Source organism: Eublepharis macularius, chromosome 17 (genome assembly GCF_028583425.1).
Source record: "Eublepharis macularius isolate TG4126 chromosome 17, MPM_Emac_v1.0, whole genome shotgun sequence".
Taxonomy (NCBI): Eukaryota; Metazoa; Chordata; class Lepidosauria; order Squamata; family Eublepharidae; genus Eublepharis; species Eublepharis macularius.
Window position 1 is genome coordinate 25,904,150 of NC_072806.1, and position 18,022 is coordinate 25,922,171.

Genomic DNA, 18,022 nt, shown 5'->3' on the forward strand with positions numbered 1-18,022 from the left:
GGGAAGAATATTCTTTTCCTGATGTAAAACCCACTAAGAAGAGATTTTAAGAAATTCGTCCTCTAAGGGTGTTAAAAGGATGTTTTCCCAAAGGGATATAGCTTCCCTGTGTGGCTAGCAGGCTGCTGCCTGCTTGTGCCCCTGCCCACTGCCAGCTCAGCCACTCTTCTCTGATTGAGCCAGCCTTTCAAGGTCATTTGCATATGCGAGCTGATTGGGGCTCACAACATTCCACACCTCATCTCCCCCCCCGAGTCAGTTGGAACACAAAAGTCATTTGCATATGTGGCCTGATTGGTCCTCACCCCCCACATTCTAAACAGTATGCAGTTGCTATTGGGAGTCATTGAATGTGTCCTAGGGTTGCCAGCTTCCAGGTAGTGGCTGGAGATCTCCCTGAAATACAATGGATGCCCAGGCAACAGAGATCAGTTCACATGGAGAAAATGGCTGCTTTGGGGGTGGACTCTATGGAATTATGTCATGCTGAGGTCCTTTCCCTCCTCAAACCTCGCTTTCTCCGTGTTTCACCTCCCAGATCTCCAGGAATTTCCCAACTTGGAGCTGGCAACCCTAATGTGTCCTGAGGTAAAAAGCACCTCCCAGTCTTCCCCTAAAAGTTCACTAGGTTTGCCAGTCTCCTTGTGGGGCCTGGCTTTCCTGTGAAGCTTGGGTACTATGCTATTATACTACAAAACCAGCTAAGAAAAATGTTACATACCCATAAGTATTATAACTGGGTTTAAAGCAGTTAAATACCATAGCGAAGCACGGGTATCAAGCTAGTAGAGTTATAAAACAGGGAAGGAGCACCACTGTTTTCTTTCGTTATTAACAGATATCAAATTCTTCCCAAAAGTAAGTCGTTGAAACTGAAATTGAGGGCCTGTTCTTATAATTACAAAAAGTTTTATCCACTGTTGTGATCTTAAGTGGATGTCTTCAGCACTGAACAGTTTTATCTTGTAAGATTCCTGGAAGAATGATGTTGTGAATTTCAGTCATTTTTTTAAAGAATTGTACTTTTTTGTAGTCTTTTTGGTCCAATATGGCTCCCAAAGTCATTCACAGGAATCCATACTGAACACAAATGTCAACTGAAGGTCAATACAAATGTTTTGAATGTCTCTCTTGTTTTCCAAAATGGTTTTTCTGGGGATTTTGTTCTTGAGGCCTGCATTTTCAAGGTCTCTTTGGAGGAAATAAGATAGTTTGGGGAGAGTTTATGGCCAAAACTAGATGACTAAAACAACAGCCAGCAACGCAGTTGATTGTTCAGTGTGACGTTGATTAACTTGTGGGTTCCATTTTCAGATGGGGTTTGGGCAATTCCCAAAGACCTCTTACACAGACGATGTTATCATCATCGTATTTCATTTCTTCACTTTTGCTTTCAAGTCTGAAAATGGTATAATTGATCATGCAGTGTAACCAACTCATCTATAACTGGAAATCCTAGTTCCTAGGAATATAGTTCATGCAGAAGTAAGGGTCTTAGCCTAATGTTAGAGTACATGTTTGCATGTAGAAGGTCCCAGTTCAGTGCCTAGATCATGTATAGCAAGATCCAGGATGTGTAACATTGCTGGAAAAGCCCTTTGGTTATGACTCCAGAGAATTGCAGCAAGTAATCATGCAGAATATTGTATCAAGATCTTTTTCTGTAATTGCTTCTGGTAAGGTAAGACTATGACATATGGAAAAAAGAGCAATGCGCAAGCAAGCGGGAAGGCATTGTGTGGGTTCATGATTGCATTTCAAGAATATCGCTTTCAATGCTTGCAGATACCTGTGAAACATTTTTGAGAGTTCAGTGAAGATCTTAAAAAAAAAAAAGCAAGCATTTTTAGTGCAAGCGTGAGGGATGTTTATCATAAGGATGTATCTGTATCATTTTATTTCTTCCAAGTAGTTGTTTTAGGGCAGACAAATACTTGTTTTATTATCTTCAGCCGTTTCCACATGCTTTTAAAGGGATGGTCCAGTCACTGAACGTTGGCGGCTTTCCCCCAGGAATCCAGACATCTCCATTTTCAAAACGGTCGCGAGCCATTTGCTTCCGTTTTTTGGCGCCTTTTCTGGAAACGAACTTTCCACAGTCACAGAAAAGGCACTGAAAAAACGGAAGCCAAATGGCCTGTAAATGTTTTGCAAATGGAGATGTCACCAACGTTCTATAAGTGGCTTTCCTTTTATTTATTAACTTCATTTATACTCTGCCTTTCTCCCCAGTGGGGCCCAAAGCCTCTCCTCCTTTTTACCCACCAAACCACCCTGTGAGCTAGGTTAGGCTGATGGAGTGTGGCTGGCCCAAGCTTGCCCAGCAAGCATCCATCGCAGAGAGTCTCAGATTATAATCTGACACTATAGCCACAACTCCATAATAATTCTTCAGCTACTTAATGGGGCATTGCTAAGCTATTTCCAGGCACCAGCTTGGCTGAGACTCTGCTAGCTTTAGTAAATGTAACACCATCATATCCCCACAGCCTTGCCACTGGTTATGTAAACACCAAGCACACAGATGATTAATTAAGCATATTGATGGTAGGTTGTAAGGGTTATCTGTGAACATTTGATTCAATCTAATTTTGGGATAAATCTTGCATTTAATCCTCTAGTTGCTTTCTGCAATCATCTCTCTATTGATCTCTTTCTAAATGACTGCGTAGTGTTTTATAAATTTTTGCAATTCACCAGACGAAGAGGAAAGTGATAGAACCAACAAGGGAAAAGACTTTATTAAATCAAAAATGTTTTGCCTTCAAATCTGAGCTACTGGCACAAAGCAAACAGTGCAATTCTAAATAGAGTTGCATCCTCCTAAACATATTGACTTCAATGGGTTTAGTAAATTTTAATTCTGTTTCGGATTAAACTGTAAATGTTCTTTATTCAGGACAAAGGCTTGTGGATAAGGGGTGCACAAACTCCGTTCTTTGAAGTTTTATTAATCATTTTGGACTCCTTCTATTTACACACTAGTATAATGTTTGATGATTTTTAGCAGTTTGGATTTAAGAAACCTTTAAAAAATATACCTTTCAGTGAAGCATGTTTTTAAAAAAAGCTCTTCCTACTTTTCAGGCTTGTGGAAGGGCTGCTATTATGCTCCATTGTTCTGTTTTCCCTCCCTATGACCAGCTAAAAGAAGGAATGTTAATCTCCCCTTTGGAAATTGATGGAGCTTAAAAGGATTTTTTTTCTTTCCCCTTTTTTCAGTGCTAGCGGATATTCTTGCAAACTGAGTCTCCTCTCCTCAGCCCGAATGAATGCAGCTATGTACTCTTCTTTGTATTTTTAAAAAAGAATCAACACCACTTCTTAGGTGCCAACATTCTGAAATCAATGTGACTTGGGCCATTTCTGCACACGTTAGATAATGCACTTTAGCAATCCTTTGGAAGTGGATTTTTTGTTCCACACACAAAAACCCAGTTCCAAATGATCACTAAAGAGCATTGATAGCGCGTTATCCAATTTGTGTGGAAGCAGCCTTGACTTTGTTTTAATCAGCAAAGTGTTTTTTTCTTTGCACATTACTGCATGCGCTACCACCACCACCTTCAGCTGGAAAGATTCACCTAATTGAAGCTTTGGACCCTTAGATGGACCACTGGGGATTATCTGTGAACTGCTACTGAGCCTTACTGAGAAAGCCTCTTCCTGGCCTGTTCACCTAGCAAAGGCATGGCTGGCAACATTTATTTATTTACTTATGGCAGTCATATGCTGCTTTTCTCCCTGCAGGGATCCGAAGCAGCTCACAGAACATTATGGAAATATCGTTTCCAAATGCAATTAAACAACAACACAAACATGAAAGAGAGATCCCAGGCACATCCTGATTGGGAAGGCACAAGCTGAGAGCGCTTTGAAGCTTGCCCTGAAACTCTGGTGCCTCTGGCTCCGCACAAGTACCTACTAGGAGAAGGAGACAAGCGTAGCCCAGATGGAGCTTGGCTGATGCTAGTTTGCTGCTAGCAAGATCTTCCTCACTTCTCTCCCCACCTCACACTTGTAGCAATACTTTAGCGGACTGCAACGCAGCACTTGGTATGAACTTCTGACGGAATGCACCCAAAAGGAGACTGTAATGATGCCCCATGTTACACAAGAGAGATGGTGACGATACGTTAAAATATATAACTATATTGAAACAAGCTTCCTCTTGAACTTTGACAAGCAATTGAACATATTTAATAATAATAATAATAACATTAGATTTATATACCACCCTTCAGGATGACTTAACACCCACTCAGAGCGGTTTACAAAGTATGTTACTATTATCCCCACAACAACAATCACCCTGTGAGGTGGGTGGGGCTGAGAGAGCTCCAGAGAACTGTGACTCGCCCAAGGTCACCCAGCTGGCTTCAAGTGGAGGAGTGGGGAATCAAACCCGGTTCTCCAGATTAGAGTCCCGCACTCTTAACCACTACAGCAAACTGGCTCTAACAAACTTAGTTGTGCTTTCTCTGTATAAAAGAAACCTCTTGAGTTTTGCTAGCATCTGGGCCCCCATGCCCATAAGACTGTGCAATTGCTTAAGTCTGGTTTACACATGTAGGAGAATGAGGCAGCAGTGAAGCAGCAGAGACCCGAGGGGTGGTAGAACTGCATCACTTCAGACAAAAGGTGGAAGAGCAAGGAGGGTCACATTTTTTTGGAATGTCCCTCCATGTTAAAAACATACAGGGAGGAATTCCCTATTTGTATGGAATTTATTTTTTAATGCAAAGGGAAGTTTTTAAAAAGTCACCACCTGCAGTCTAAAATGGTGCAGTCTAAAATGCTCTACCACTGTGGCTCAGTGGTAGAGCATCTGCTCAGCATGCAGAAGGTCTCAGCTTCAATCACTAGCAAAGCATAGGGAAAGAGGTCGTCCCACAGCTATGAGGGACCAAGGCTGAGAAAGACTTTGTATGTGATAGCAAAAACTGTGAATTAAGCTCGGTAACTGATGGGTAGCCAATGGAGTGACTGCAGAATAGGGGTTATATGATAATAATAGTAAAATAATAAAATAATAAAACTGATAATTATTGAGCTGTGGCATTTCGCACCAATTGGAGTGTCTGAAATGACTTGAGGGGAGACCTATGTAGAGTGTAATATAATAGTCAAGTCTAAAAAAACCCAAGCAAAATTTGGAAGACTCTTACTTTGTATGCTTTACTGTGTTCCTGTATTTTACATTAGTTGTGCCTTGTACATAAGAAAGTCCTTTAACCTTGATTCCTGCTACCACATGCCCTGGCCGTTCACTATGCTACTAAGTAAAACCTTGCATGGCCATTTCCTCTATGGCAGTTATGGGAGTGGGGAGGGGGGTGCAAATAGCAAAATATCCCTGGAGGGTGGCGGTGGAGCTGCTGAAGGGGAGGTACAGACAGAGGGGCAAGACCCAGGGTATGCGAGGGCGACTTTAGGGGACTTTGATGTAGGATCTTTGCTGCCACCTGTAGTGATACTTGTTTGCCTCCACTCCTGTTCTACTGGTATATTTTGTGAATGTCATATGCCTTTAGTGCTCACTAGAGGTGGGCACGAACTGAATCATGCGGTTCATGGTTTGCCACATTTCACAAAACACGAACTTTCACAAACTCGCCCCTGTTTGCAAACCAGTTTGTTTGGTTTGTGAAAACGTCACTTCAGGGGCTGCAGAAAGCCCCCCCCCTCCATTGCCTAGGAACCTGATTGATCAGCTCCAGGCTGTCTGCAGTGACGAACTGAAAAATGAACCGAACAAACTGGCCTAAAGTTAGTGGCAGTTCATCAGAAATGGGCTCTGACAAACTGCTGGTTCGCGAACCACAAACCGACCCGGTTCGTGAGGAATTTTGGTTCATAGTTCAGTTCGTGCCTGCCTCTAGTGTTCACTCATCCAAAGGAAAATCCTTGTTGCTCAGGGAGGTGGGAACAGAGCATAACAGTAGCTCATTTTATAGCTGATCCAAGAGAAGTCCTTCCTCAGGGTCATTAAAAGTTTGTTTATTCTCTAGTATTGTGTACCTGTGTACCAGACTGACAAACATTTAGTAACTTTTTTTTCTTCTCATTTTCCCTCTTATGCAGAAGGATGCAGTAGTGAAGCCTCATGACCAGGTGGAGAAGCGTCAAGATCCCTTAGTGAAGAAGAAACGAGACATTCTTACCAATGGGCTGCCGTACCATCCTAAGAAGAACAGATTGCACCATCCCCATTACGGCTCGGATCGGGAGAACGATCGCAACCTTTGCCAGCACCTCAGGAAAAGAAAAAGGGTTCTGAAAAGGCTCCGACAGGTAGGAACGGGATTTAAACCGGAGTGGCTTGTTCTATTCCCTCCTGAAGGGATTGAAGTTTTTAAGGAGCTGATTTTGTAAAGTCAGGATGATTGCCTTCCTCATCTGTGGTTGGACTATTGCAGATCGCATCTTGGCAAGTGGCTAAGAATAGCAAGCAGTTGTTGTGTCAAAATCCTACTGGAATGGTATAAATTATTCATTAAGGCTTACACTTCCTAAATGTGAATCATTTGGTACCCCAGCCAGTCTGATGGCGGAACTGATGGGCACAGCTTGAAATGACGTGTGCATCTGGACTTGTATGTTTGCCTCCAAGACTGTCCTCCAGTGCAACCCACTGTCCTGCACAATCCTCTAAGGCATTGCAGACGATTCTGGGATACACTCTCAGATGGTGTTAGTTTGCTGTTGCACACTCTGCCTTCAAGAGCAACACTCTTGAGACCCTGACCTAGAGTGAGAAGGAATGGACTTTCAGAATGCAATAGGAGAACATGATTGCTGCTAACTAAGCAATTTTTAGGGCTGAACAAAGTGGTGATGATTCCATCATGGAAATGACCTCTCTGATGAATGTACTTAAGGATGCAGTTGTGCATTATGTGCGAACCCATATAACGGTGTTGTGTTAGGGGGAAAAGCAGGGGAGTTGAAAGGGGTGAGATGTGTAATGCTTTTCCTGCATGACATTTTGCTGTTACCCCCAATGGTGTTCTGAACCATGTGGAAGGAACATACACTTAGAGGAGGGCTTTAAGGACAGAAAAATGGAAGCTGGGGTGTACATTAAGCACATGCACACCATGCATATACATCTTTGCTTGAAGTCCTGTTGAAGCTGTTCATTCTAGGGGAACTAATGCCTTCTGGGCTTTGTTGACAAGCATTCGCTCATAATATGTAGTGAGTTTCTCAGTGGCTGTTAAGGTCTGGTGTGGTATGTAATACATGTAAGTTGTCTCAGGAAGGTTTTAGAGCAAATTTCATTCTCTGTATCTCTGAAGTGTGTGAGAACAGAGTTTCTAGGTGGTTGCTTATCTCCTTGGGGGGTGGTATGAGTGTTCAGGTGAAGCCATCAGATCAGAGATGTGTGAACGCTCTTGTTCTTTGTTCCTAAGGGTATAAAAGGCTCCCAAGGGCAATTGTGAGGAGAGTGAGGTCATTGTGTCCAAGGATATCAGTGGTCATAAAGCATGTAGCAGAAAGACCAGCTATGCATTGCAGTCTGTTTGCTATCACAGTTGACTTCACCAAGAACTGTGAATGGAGTGGGCTAGAAAATTGTCCATGTTCTCCAAATGGTGGATTGAAGAACTCTTTTTTTTCTCTGTCTCCCATAATGCTAGAACTCAGGGGCATCCAATAAAACTGATGATCAGAACAGACATAAAAGTATTCTTTCATACATTGCATGTGAAATTCCTGCCAGAGGATGGATGGATGGATGGATAGAGGAGGGAGAGAGGGAGATGTCCGTCATGCTTGTTTGTCCATTATGGTCCAGAAAGCCTACAGTGACTGGGCTCCTTTCATAAATAAAAGCAGAATTAGCAAGGCTGTAGTCATGGAGAAGTCTGCAGGAACCGAGCATCTGGTGTGGTATGGTGAAGCTAGTTGAGTGAATCCAGTCAAATGGCAAATGAGTGTGAGTCTTAGTTGCTTGCAGAGGTAGTTGATGTCCTTAGCAATGTTTGACGCTTGAGAGAGTTCTTGTTTAAATTAGGACAAGTGAAAAAAAAAACATTGGTTGAACTGTGATTGGAAGGATATAGCACAACTTCAAGAGGTTGTTGGATCTAGGATAATCTGAGTTAGGAAGTGGCTTTAAAAGGAGAATAGAGACATTGACAGAGGATAGGGTCCGTAGGTGACAGTTAGCAATGATGGTTAGATGGAACTTCCGTTCTCAAGGACAGTGATGTACCTCTAAATGCCAGTTGCCAGGAGCATCAAAGAGGGGAAAGACTAGGGCTTTTTTTCAGCTGGAACGTGGTGGAACGGAGTTTCGGAACCTCTTGAAAATGGTCACATGGCTGGTGGGCCCGCCCCCTGATCTCCACACAGAGGGGGGTTTAGATTGCCCTGTCTGGAGATCAGGGGGCGGGGCCACCAGCCATGTGACCATTTTCTCCAAGGGCAACCCACTGAGTTCCACCACCTCTTTTCCCAGAAAAAAGCCCTGGGAAAAACTATTGCTTTTCATTGTGGTTGAGAACTTGCATGTGTGTGGAGTCTGGCTGGCTGCTTTTGGAAGTGAGATTCTGGAATTGGATGGCAAAAGAATTTTGGTCTGATCTACGTGGGCATGTTCCTACATGATAGGGAAGTAATTTGTAATGGCTGATGAACGTTTGCGTTGTATTTTTAAAGAATCAAAAAAGATAAAATGATCTGAAGTCACTGAGCTGGAAAAGGCTTTTGATTGAGCCGGCAAAAGCCAGCTGCTTAAATTCTAGAGAGAGATGTCTGAATCAAAGCAGAGAGTTGAGGTACAATTTTTTTAAAAAAAGAATTCCTATCTGTCATAATATAATTTGCATACTCAAAAAAGGTACATTTTCCTAGGTAAGAATAAAGTACAGGAATCAGCGAAGAACTGAAACACCGAGGGATTTTTTTTGGTGTGCTGAGCAGAGAAAAGGAAGCCTTCTGAGAAGATCAGGAGGATTTATTGGAGGGGGAAGCTTATCTAAGAGACCTTCCATACACTTACTCGACAGTATATCAATAAATCAATGGGTTGGCCCAAGACAGAAGAGACTTGGGTTCCTGTAAAGCTTTTACTGTACATAAAATTGCCTCCCCCCCCCAACAACAAAATATTATTCTTTGTTTCTTATATGTTTGGAAGGTGCCCTCTTTTTGCTCACTTGTGACCCCAGCAACACTGGACAAGTATCAAGTTCCTGGCAGATTCAGATCAGAATTGAGGTCCCATTTTTGAGCGTTTGGCTACCATGGAATGTCTGGGCTGTACAAGAATGTTACTGGCTTTGTATGTGTGTATGAACAGTCTTGGGGGGGGACTTCTCACTGGAGGAATTGGGCAAATCTTCAGAGGGACAACAGGGACAAATGAGTTCCCGATAAGAGACTGTGATGAAGCAAGAGAAGCAAAGATGGACTATGGCAGACTAATCAGCTAATATACGACTTTCTCTGTGTTAGTGTGCACAGGATGCTATAGGAGCTGGAAGGAGAGGGTATGAACACAACAGGATTTTGTGGCACATCATGAAGAATGGAGAAGCTGGAACTGACTGGTTGGCTGAAGGGGTGAAGAATTTTCTGCCCTCCTCTGCAGGGCATAGTGAGATGTGACTGGTGGGCTAGGAGACATATTAAATACCCAATGTTGTTTCCTGGGAGTCTAAAAGCACCACACCTTCCATTGGAGAATCTCCCAGGCCTCCTGACTTTGCTTCCTGATTGGTTGGAGCCATATATAAGGACCTTTTATATCTATTCAAATCTTCCCCTGGATATCCTTTCCCTTTGGGCAGCTAACTATCCAGCATGTTCTTCTCTTCCAAGGAGCTCAGATATGGTTCCCCCTTAATTTTATCCTTGTAGGTTAGACAGAGAATGACTGATGCAATGTCTGAATAAGGGATTTGAACTCAGGCCTAGGTCATACTCCAACCGCCATACATACTTGGATTGCACTTTGCCTACTTTGTCCTGCCATTAGGTATTCAAACCTAATGTTGTCATTTTGCATGCAAACTGTGACACGAGTAGTTCAGGGAATTAGAGACTTCAAAACTCACTTTCCTTTGTATCCAGTAAATTCTCCCTCGACGATTTAGATGCTGTGGAACATTTAATAAGAGACATCCCACATCTTCTGTGCAATGTTTGGTAGCTGATGTTCCATATCTGGGAATAAATGACTGGAACAGATCCAAGCGGGAAGGAAATATTGCTCTGCACACAGTCAAAACGAGAAACTCAGTTTGCTCCCTCTTGAGAGCTGCCTGGCAGTGTCGCTTTTAATGAACTGCAACACCAAACTGCAGACAAGTCCATGTCACTGAATGCTGACTTTGGTAGCCTCTCCGATGTTCAATTAACTGTTTGGGAAATGTCCTCAGAGTGGTCAAGACAGCTATCTAGTCAAAAAATGTCTTTTTTCTGGGTCTAAGTCTTTGCAAACCCCCAAACATTTGATTCCTAACCTGAGGCTGCACATTATAGAGAAATGCACAAAAGTGCATTTCTCACCTTAGCACGCTTTGAAATGCCCTAAGTTAATGGGTTAATCTTTCAGTTAATGGGTTAGTCTTTCAGTTAACCAGTTGATCTTTTTATACAGTTTTTTTATGGTTTATATCTAGCCTGCAAACTGGTGTATGAGACTTGTTTTTATGCTGTATTTGTGCTCTGGCTGAGATTTTAATAGTTTAATTCTCAATTACTTTATGGTATAATTTTGAGAATATATTTTACTTTGTAAACTGCTTCAAGCAGGTTGTCTAGAGAGAGACAGTGTAGAAATTTTCTTAACTGAGTGTCAGGTAAGGATTGGGGAGATTTTGCTTCTAACATCTCCACTGCAAGGTAGTGCAGTATAGTGGTTAGAGTGTCAGGCTAGAAGTGGCGCAGACCCAAGTTCAAATCCCCTCCCCCCATCATGAATTTCACTGGGTTACCTTGGGCCAGTCATGTTCTCTTGAGCCTAACAAGATTCAAGTCCAGTGGGATCTTAAAGACCAACAAGATTTGGGCATCAGTTTTCAAGAGTCAAAGCTCCCGTTGTCAGATCATCTCTGAGGCTAGTGTACCTTGCAGGGTTATTGTGAAGACTGGGTAGAGAAAGGGACAATCCTTTGTTTATCTTCACCACACAAGAGGCTAGGATATCTGACCTCTCTCATTATCTATTATACATCACAATCTAAGCTGTTCAAGGCCCTGACATAGAGAATCATATCACACTTGATTTTGGGGGCCGTGCCTGGGGAGAATAGAGCTTGGGTGGGATGTGATGTCACTTCCAGAGGATGGTTGAGACTGCCTCCCCTAATTGCTATAGTATTTATCACAGAAACTAGGGAAAACTATAGAGGGCATCTCTCTCCTGCACCTCAATTCCTTGGGGTGGGAAACGGGCTAAGGGCAGGTAATTTCCCAACCTGGGCTGGTAAGTGGCAGGAATCAGAATGTCTATGCACGAGACACCTCAGCACGTGTTTGTCAAGTGTAGAGAGATGCAATGTTAGCCAGGAAGCATAATTTTAAAAGACAGAGCCGTCAGAGATCCCTCTTCAGGGGGTTTGTTAATTTCATCTTTGCCTCCTCAAGGCTCTGTCAATTTCACAGTCTAAAACTGTGTAGGATTGTAACTAGAGATGGGCACGAACAGCAATATGAACAAAAAAAGCAGCCCAATCTGCTGTTCACGAATAAGCTGTTCGTGAAATCCCATTCTAAATGAACAGGTGGCCGTTGCAAGCTTCGTTCGTTGCTGTTCGTCAAGTCAGACAGTCTGGCACCTGCAATTAATTCCCTTGGCAATTTAGGCAGGGATTGTCTGAACTCTGTCTGAACTCCTGCTGCTACCCGGGAAACCCAAATCTAAGCCCAATTTAGCTTGATAGGCAGGTCTTCCTTTCAAGTGTGGAGCTCCAAATTTGTTACAACAAGGGAGCAAAGACCAGGGGGGGGGGACTCCCAGCTTTGACTCTGCAGACCATGGAGAGGGAGAGACAGCTGCTATTGGCATTTTGATAGAGAGGGTGCATTGGAGCTAGAATTTTCTTTGTGTGTGATGGGATAGGGATCTACCCCTTCAAGTTCCAGGGCTGCTGCCAGGCTCTGGGGCCAAGCTATTATTTATTATTGGTACCTTTCCTGGAGCCTGTTCAGGTCAGGTTTCTGGGAGTGGTGCAGTAGGAATCTTGACCAAACTTGGGTGATAGCTGGAGGAGAGCCTGCTGGCCCCCACAAACAGTCAACCATGAACATGTTCGTGAACAGGGCCTTGTTTGTGGTTGTTCGTGAATCCCTGTTCGCGGATGGCAACGAACTACGAACATCATATTCATTTTTTTTCTGTTCGTGTCCATCTCTAATCGTAATCTGAGGGCAGTGAGAAATAGAAATGGACTGGAGCTACCTTCCAGAGCTGGGCTTGGACCTGTAGAGGTTCTAATGGGCTGAGGTTTCCCTTCTGGCATTTCACAGCCCCTTCACACAGCTCCAGTGAATAGCAAAGCCTTTGCCCTGCCTCCAGCTGTCTTTTTTGGCTACCCTTCCCAGCTACCATTGCATCTCCTGACACGTGTTCTTCACTTGTCAGATGTCTCGTGTAGAGAGACTCTCCATGTAGGATAAATCAGTCTTCTACATGCAGAAGCCATAACTGCCAGTGCAGAGGTCTTCTGTCTTGAAATTATTATTATTATTATTATTTATCATGGCTTAAGGTGCCAGCTGACAGTCTGCATGTGGAATCAATTCTTTTAGCTATTGCTCCCACCATGAAGAGTCGGGTTATGTCTTTGGATAAGCTATGCTTGCTTCTGTCGTGAGACAAAGCACAGCTGCTGAAGCAGCAGAGGGAAAAATGGAGGGGGGAGGCATTCTGTGCCCTGCACCTTTGATTTGTGCATCTTAGTAATATCTCAGACATGACCGGTAATGGGAGGAGGAGGAAGTGGGCGGGTGGGTGGAAGCCGTCTGGCTGGCAGTAGTGTTGGTTAGGGAGCAGAACAGATGGGCTTGGATTGGGGATGTTCCAGGGAGAGTTGACAGCAGTGACGAGTGATTTACAACATGCTATTTACAGTTTGGATTTGCAGTCTTAGGGTGACATCCGAAGTGCTCTTTAGCAACTGCTTTCATTACAGCCTGTCCAAGAACCACTAATTGAAAAGAAAGTGACGGCCTGAATGATGGGTGAGTATCACATGCAGTCTTTAAGAGGACTTGGCTCAGATCTGGAGACTGGACTCCAGGGCTGGATTAAGCCATGCTTTAAACTATGTCAAGTTTAAGAGACCCTGTACCATTACCCCCCTGCCATGCTAATTAAATAATGTGTGCATATGTGTGTGTGTATTTATAGACGCTTTGTAATATGAGACCCAAAACTGTAGTTTATTTACTTTGTTCATCAATCCAGTTCTACTGGGATGTTCTGCCCCGCCTGATTCCCAGGGCCCTGTTTAATAATAACGACAATGATAACAACAACAACAGCATTCAATTTATATACTGCCCTTCAAGACAACTTAACACCCACTCAGAGCTGTTTACAAAGTGTGTTATTATTATCCTCATGACAATCACCCTGTGAGGCAGGTGGGGCTGAGAGAGCTCCAAGAAGCTGTGACTGACCCAAGGTCACCCAGCTGGCTTCAAGCGGAGGAGTGGGGAATCATACCTGGCTCTCCAGATTAGAGTCCTGCCACTCCTATCCACTCCACCATAAGGGGGACCCATCACTGACTCCTAACTCACCATGGTGTGGGAGCATCACCTACCATCGGATTCTTTTAGCTGGAGGTGAAGGAGATTGAACCCAGGATCTTCGAAGTATAGGAAATATACCTCTGTGCATGATTTACTGGGATGGTGGTGACGATGGGGATCACCCAATCCCTTAACTTCCTCCTCGTGAGTTTCCTGGACACATCTGGTTACTGGACTAAATGGACTTTTGTTCTGGTCCAGTAGGGGTCATCTTGCATTCTGATGGTTAGGAGTGGATTCATCGTGGAACTTCTGAACACCAGTAGGTAGGAAGCAAGAATGCAGACAGGCTGTTTCCTTCATAGAATCATAGAGCTGGAAGGGACTCCAGGGTCATCTAGTCCAATCCTTCCAGGGTCATCTAGTCCAACCCCCTCCAGGGTCATCTAGTCATGACCTCCTTGTGGGTCTTCTTTGTTGACTGTTGCAGGAAGTGGGGTGTCGGGCTAGATGGATCCCTGGTTTGATCCATAAGGGCTTACCTCACATGATGGTATTTAATCATCTATGTGCATGTCTGTTCCGTCTCCAATGAGCCGCTTTGCAGTGCGGCAGCCATTGATCCGGTGCTCCTAGGAGCTGCCACTTCACTAGAAATCAGCCTCTCATTTTGTTTTTCTGCCTCTGTTCTCCCTCCCTCCCTCTGCTAATCACCGTTTCCATCTGAACGTTTTCAGGAAACAATTGAAATATTCCTTTAAAAAAAATGATGCTCTGTAGATCTCTCCCCCCCCCTTCACAATTGCTAATGATGGTTCTGAGAGACTTTCATTTGGCTGTAATTAGGGTTTGCAAATCAAATTGGCTGCCTTTATTGGAACAGCAAAGGAAACAAAACGCATCAGGTAAAATTGTGAGTGGCAGGGAAATCGTAGCCTTTTCTTGGAGGCAGGAGGCAAGACCTTTCCTTTTATTACAGAAGCTGTTTAAATATTGTAACGTCTTGAGGGAAATGTGTTAAATTTATTCTGTTTGGCATTGAACTACTTGGCTAATGCTGTTGTTAGCATTAAGTTGTATACATACGTGGCACACACAGATTGCTATGGATCTTCCAAAGACGTTGAAAAAACAATAACAACGACAATGACAACAACAACATTCGATTTATGTACCGCCCTTCAGGACAACTTAATGCCCACTCAGAGCGGTTTACAAAGTATGTTATCATTATCCCCACAACAAAACTCCCTGTGAGGTGGGTGGGGCTGAGAGAGCTTCAGAGAGCTGTGACTAGCCCAAGGTCGCCCAGCTGGCTTCAAGTGGAGGAGTGGGGAATCAAACCCAGGCTGTCCAGATTAGAGTCCCATGCTCTTAACCACTACACCAAACCCTACACACTGCAGCTGATCTCTTATGCACATACCTATATGCTCTGGCCTGCCAGTTAATTCCTCTTCTGAAACCCTGCCTTTTAAGCCCTTTTCTGCACAGGTGAGGTAGGGGATGAACAAAGATGAGGCTTTTCCAGAAGTGGCTCCTTGCCGTTCAGAACGCACCCTGCCCTTGAGGTTTAAGTCCTACCTTGCTTCAGGGGTCAGGCTAAATCATTCCTTTTTAAACCAGGCTTTTAACTAGGGGGTTTAATACCTCTTTGCTGCTTTGTGATCTGCTTCTTGCCTGATGCCTGTTTCTGCTAATTTTAGACTGCTTGATATGTTATTGTGTTTTTGTGCCCTGGCTTATTGGTTTAATGTTGCTGTGCTAATGGTTTTTTTTGTTTGTTTGAGTTATAAGATGCTTTGATCAGGTTTCTGAAGAGGCAGCATATAATTTTTTTTTAAATCAATCAATCCTGACTTTGTAGAGGAATTGAAGCATGTACAAGCACATGTTCATAGTGGCTGCCTGCTCACTTTCAGTTGCAATCGTTGATGTCTAGAGGCAAGACCGCTGGAGCTGATCGAAGGATTTGTGGTGGTGGAGAGTGCCCTCAAGTCAGAGTTGACTTATGGTGACCAACAGAGCAATTTACTCAAGTTTCTTATTCAGATAGACTTTGCCCATGTGAGTCTGGTATGATAGAGACCTTAGCCCACTTATTGTTTTGTCCCCAATGGACTGCTCTTAGGTCCCACTGGAAATTTCCCATTTTATCAAAATACCGTCTTCCACTGGAGTCAGGGACAATTTCCTATTTACTGGCGGTACTATTCTGGAAATAACAGCCTCAGTGGCAAAATTTTTGGCAATAATAATTTCACTGAAATGCAAAATCAGTTTCAAATCATCTGTATTTAGGTATAGTCATGTTTTTTTAAAATATTTAAATGCTGAATTTTAATTTTTAATTTTTATCTATTTTATAAAATACTCTATCATTATATTTTATCTTATAGAGATATTGTTTAAGCTACTGTTATTTAGTAATTGCATATTTGTACTTGATTTTAACGGTATTAAATTATGCTTAAGGCCTATGGCCATATAAGCAGAATAAATGACGGATGGACGGACTTATGGTGATCCTTGGGGGCGGGGGGGGGGTTCATGGCAAGAGACTAACAGAGGTAGTTTGCCATTGCCTGCCTCTGCAGCCCTGGTCTTCGTTGGAGATCTCTCATCCAATTATTAACCAAGGCTGACCCTGCTTAGCTTCTGAGATCTGGCTCACCAGGGCTATCCAGGTCAGGGCCTAGGAATGTGTACATCAAAAGAAATTGGATTCATTTCAGATCTGGATTTGGGGAGGGAATGCTTTTCATTATCTCTTACCATTTCAGGATTTTTTCCTCCCCAGGTTTTTTTTTGGCGGGGGGGCGGGGTTTGTCCTGAAAATTCAGGAACATTTTATCAACTGTCTCCCTATTTCTTTGCCACTCCCCCCCCCCAAGGGTCTCACTAAACAGCCTTAGGCAGCTTCTCTCACCCTTTAAATTTCAAAGGGCCCTTATTTTCAGTGGGAAGACCCGTCCTCCAAAATCAGAGAGGGGCATACCTACCCATAGAAAATAATGGTCCTTTAAAATTTAAAGGGATTGGAGACACTGATTAACAGCTGATTAGGTAGACCTGGCCTTTGAGGCTAGGTTTATTTCTCTTAGGAAATAATTGGGCCATTATTTCTTATAGGTTGACCTGGCCTCTGTACAGCCCATAGGAAATAATGGCTCTGTTTCCTGTAGGTGGTAGACCTAGCCTCAGAGGCCAGGTCTACCTGATCAGCTGTTAGTCAGCATCTCCAATCCCTTTAAATTGTAAAGGGCCTTTTTTTTCCTATGGGGGTTGACTTAGCCGCTGATTTTGGCAGCTAGATTTTCCCATATAAAACAATCACTTAAAAAATTTAAGGAGATGTGGCCAGACAGCTGTTGGTGGACTAGCTCCCTCTCTCCCCCGCCCCCCAAACCTGAAACACTCCTTAAATTCTAAGAGACAATTTTTCATGTTTCCTGGAATTTGGGAGTGTTTTGGGTCATTTTGGATATCACTGAACTGACCGAAGCAGCCGATTTCTGGTTTAGTTTTGGCCTGAGTATATCCAAGGGCACACTCCTAAGCTGAGCAACTCCTCTCTACGCAACGTAAAGTGTACATGATCTTAGCTGCCTTTTCTGCTGATGAAATTCAGCACCCTCTATCAACATTGTGCATACCTTCCTCTTCCCATAGCCCTGTAACTTCTCCCCAGCCAATTCAACTTATTAATCTTTCATGATTTGACCTTAATCCTCACCAAGTAAAATGCCTATAAACATTAGGTGGTGGAAGAATTAAATGAAATGGGCCTTTTGCTGGGAGGGGCATAGGATGATTGCTAAATTGGTAGTGTAACAGAGAGGTTGCCTCCATTTTGTGGTTCAAAACTGAACATGTATGGTGGTAGGTCCTTAGGAGTCCATGTTTACTGACTTGGCTCACACCAATGAGAGATAGCTTTGAGGTTTGGGGTAGCGTCAGGAGGATGTGGAATGTTGAAATAAGCACAGAGATAGAAATGCGGGAATAACAGCCATATCCATTGATTTCCAGTTGGACAGGAGAACTAGGTTGATCTCTGTAGGATCTGCCTTCTGAGTGAGGCTGGGCTTGCTCCCCACTGCAAAATAAATACAAAGGATGGCATAATATGTTGAGTGAAGCCTGCTATGGTGGTACATGCTGTAAATGCTGCAAGGGACGGGCTGTGCTCTCTTAACACTATGCCTATTTACATGACACAGTGTTGACTTTTGAGTCCTTTTGTCAGCATCTGGCGGGTCTGTGGGGATTGGAGGCGGAGTGTCAGCCATCGTGGAGCCAAGCACGG

The 18,022-nt window shown here is 43.5% G+C and overlaps 1 protein-coding gene across 1 annotated transcript in view; it reads left to right on the forward strand.

The window, feature by feature from the left end:
- LOC129345063 (autism susceptibility gene 2 protein-like) overlaps positions 1–18,022 on the forward strand; it is a 955,148-nt gene that overhangs the window by 187,557 nt on the left and 749,569 nt on the right. The window contains 1 exon segment of the mRNA XM_055002049.1: positions 6,085–6,294. Within this exon segment, the coding sequence (XP_054858024.1) occupies positions 6,085–6,294 (210 nt within the window).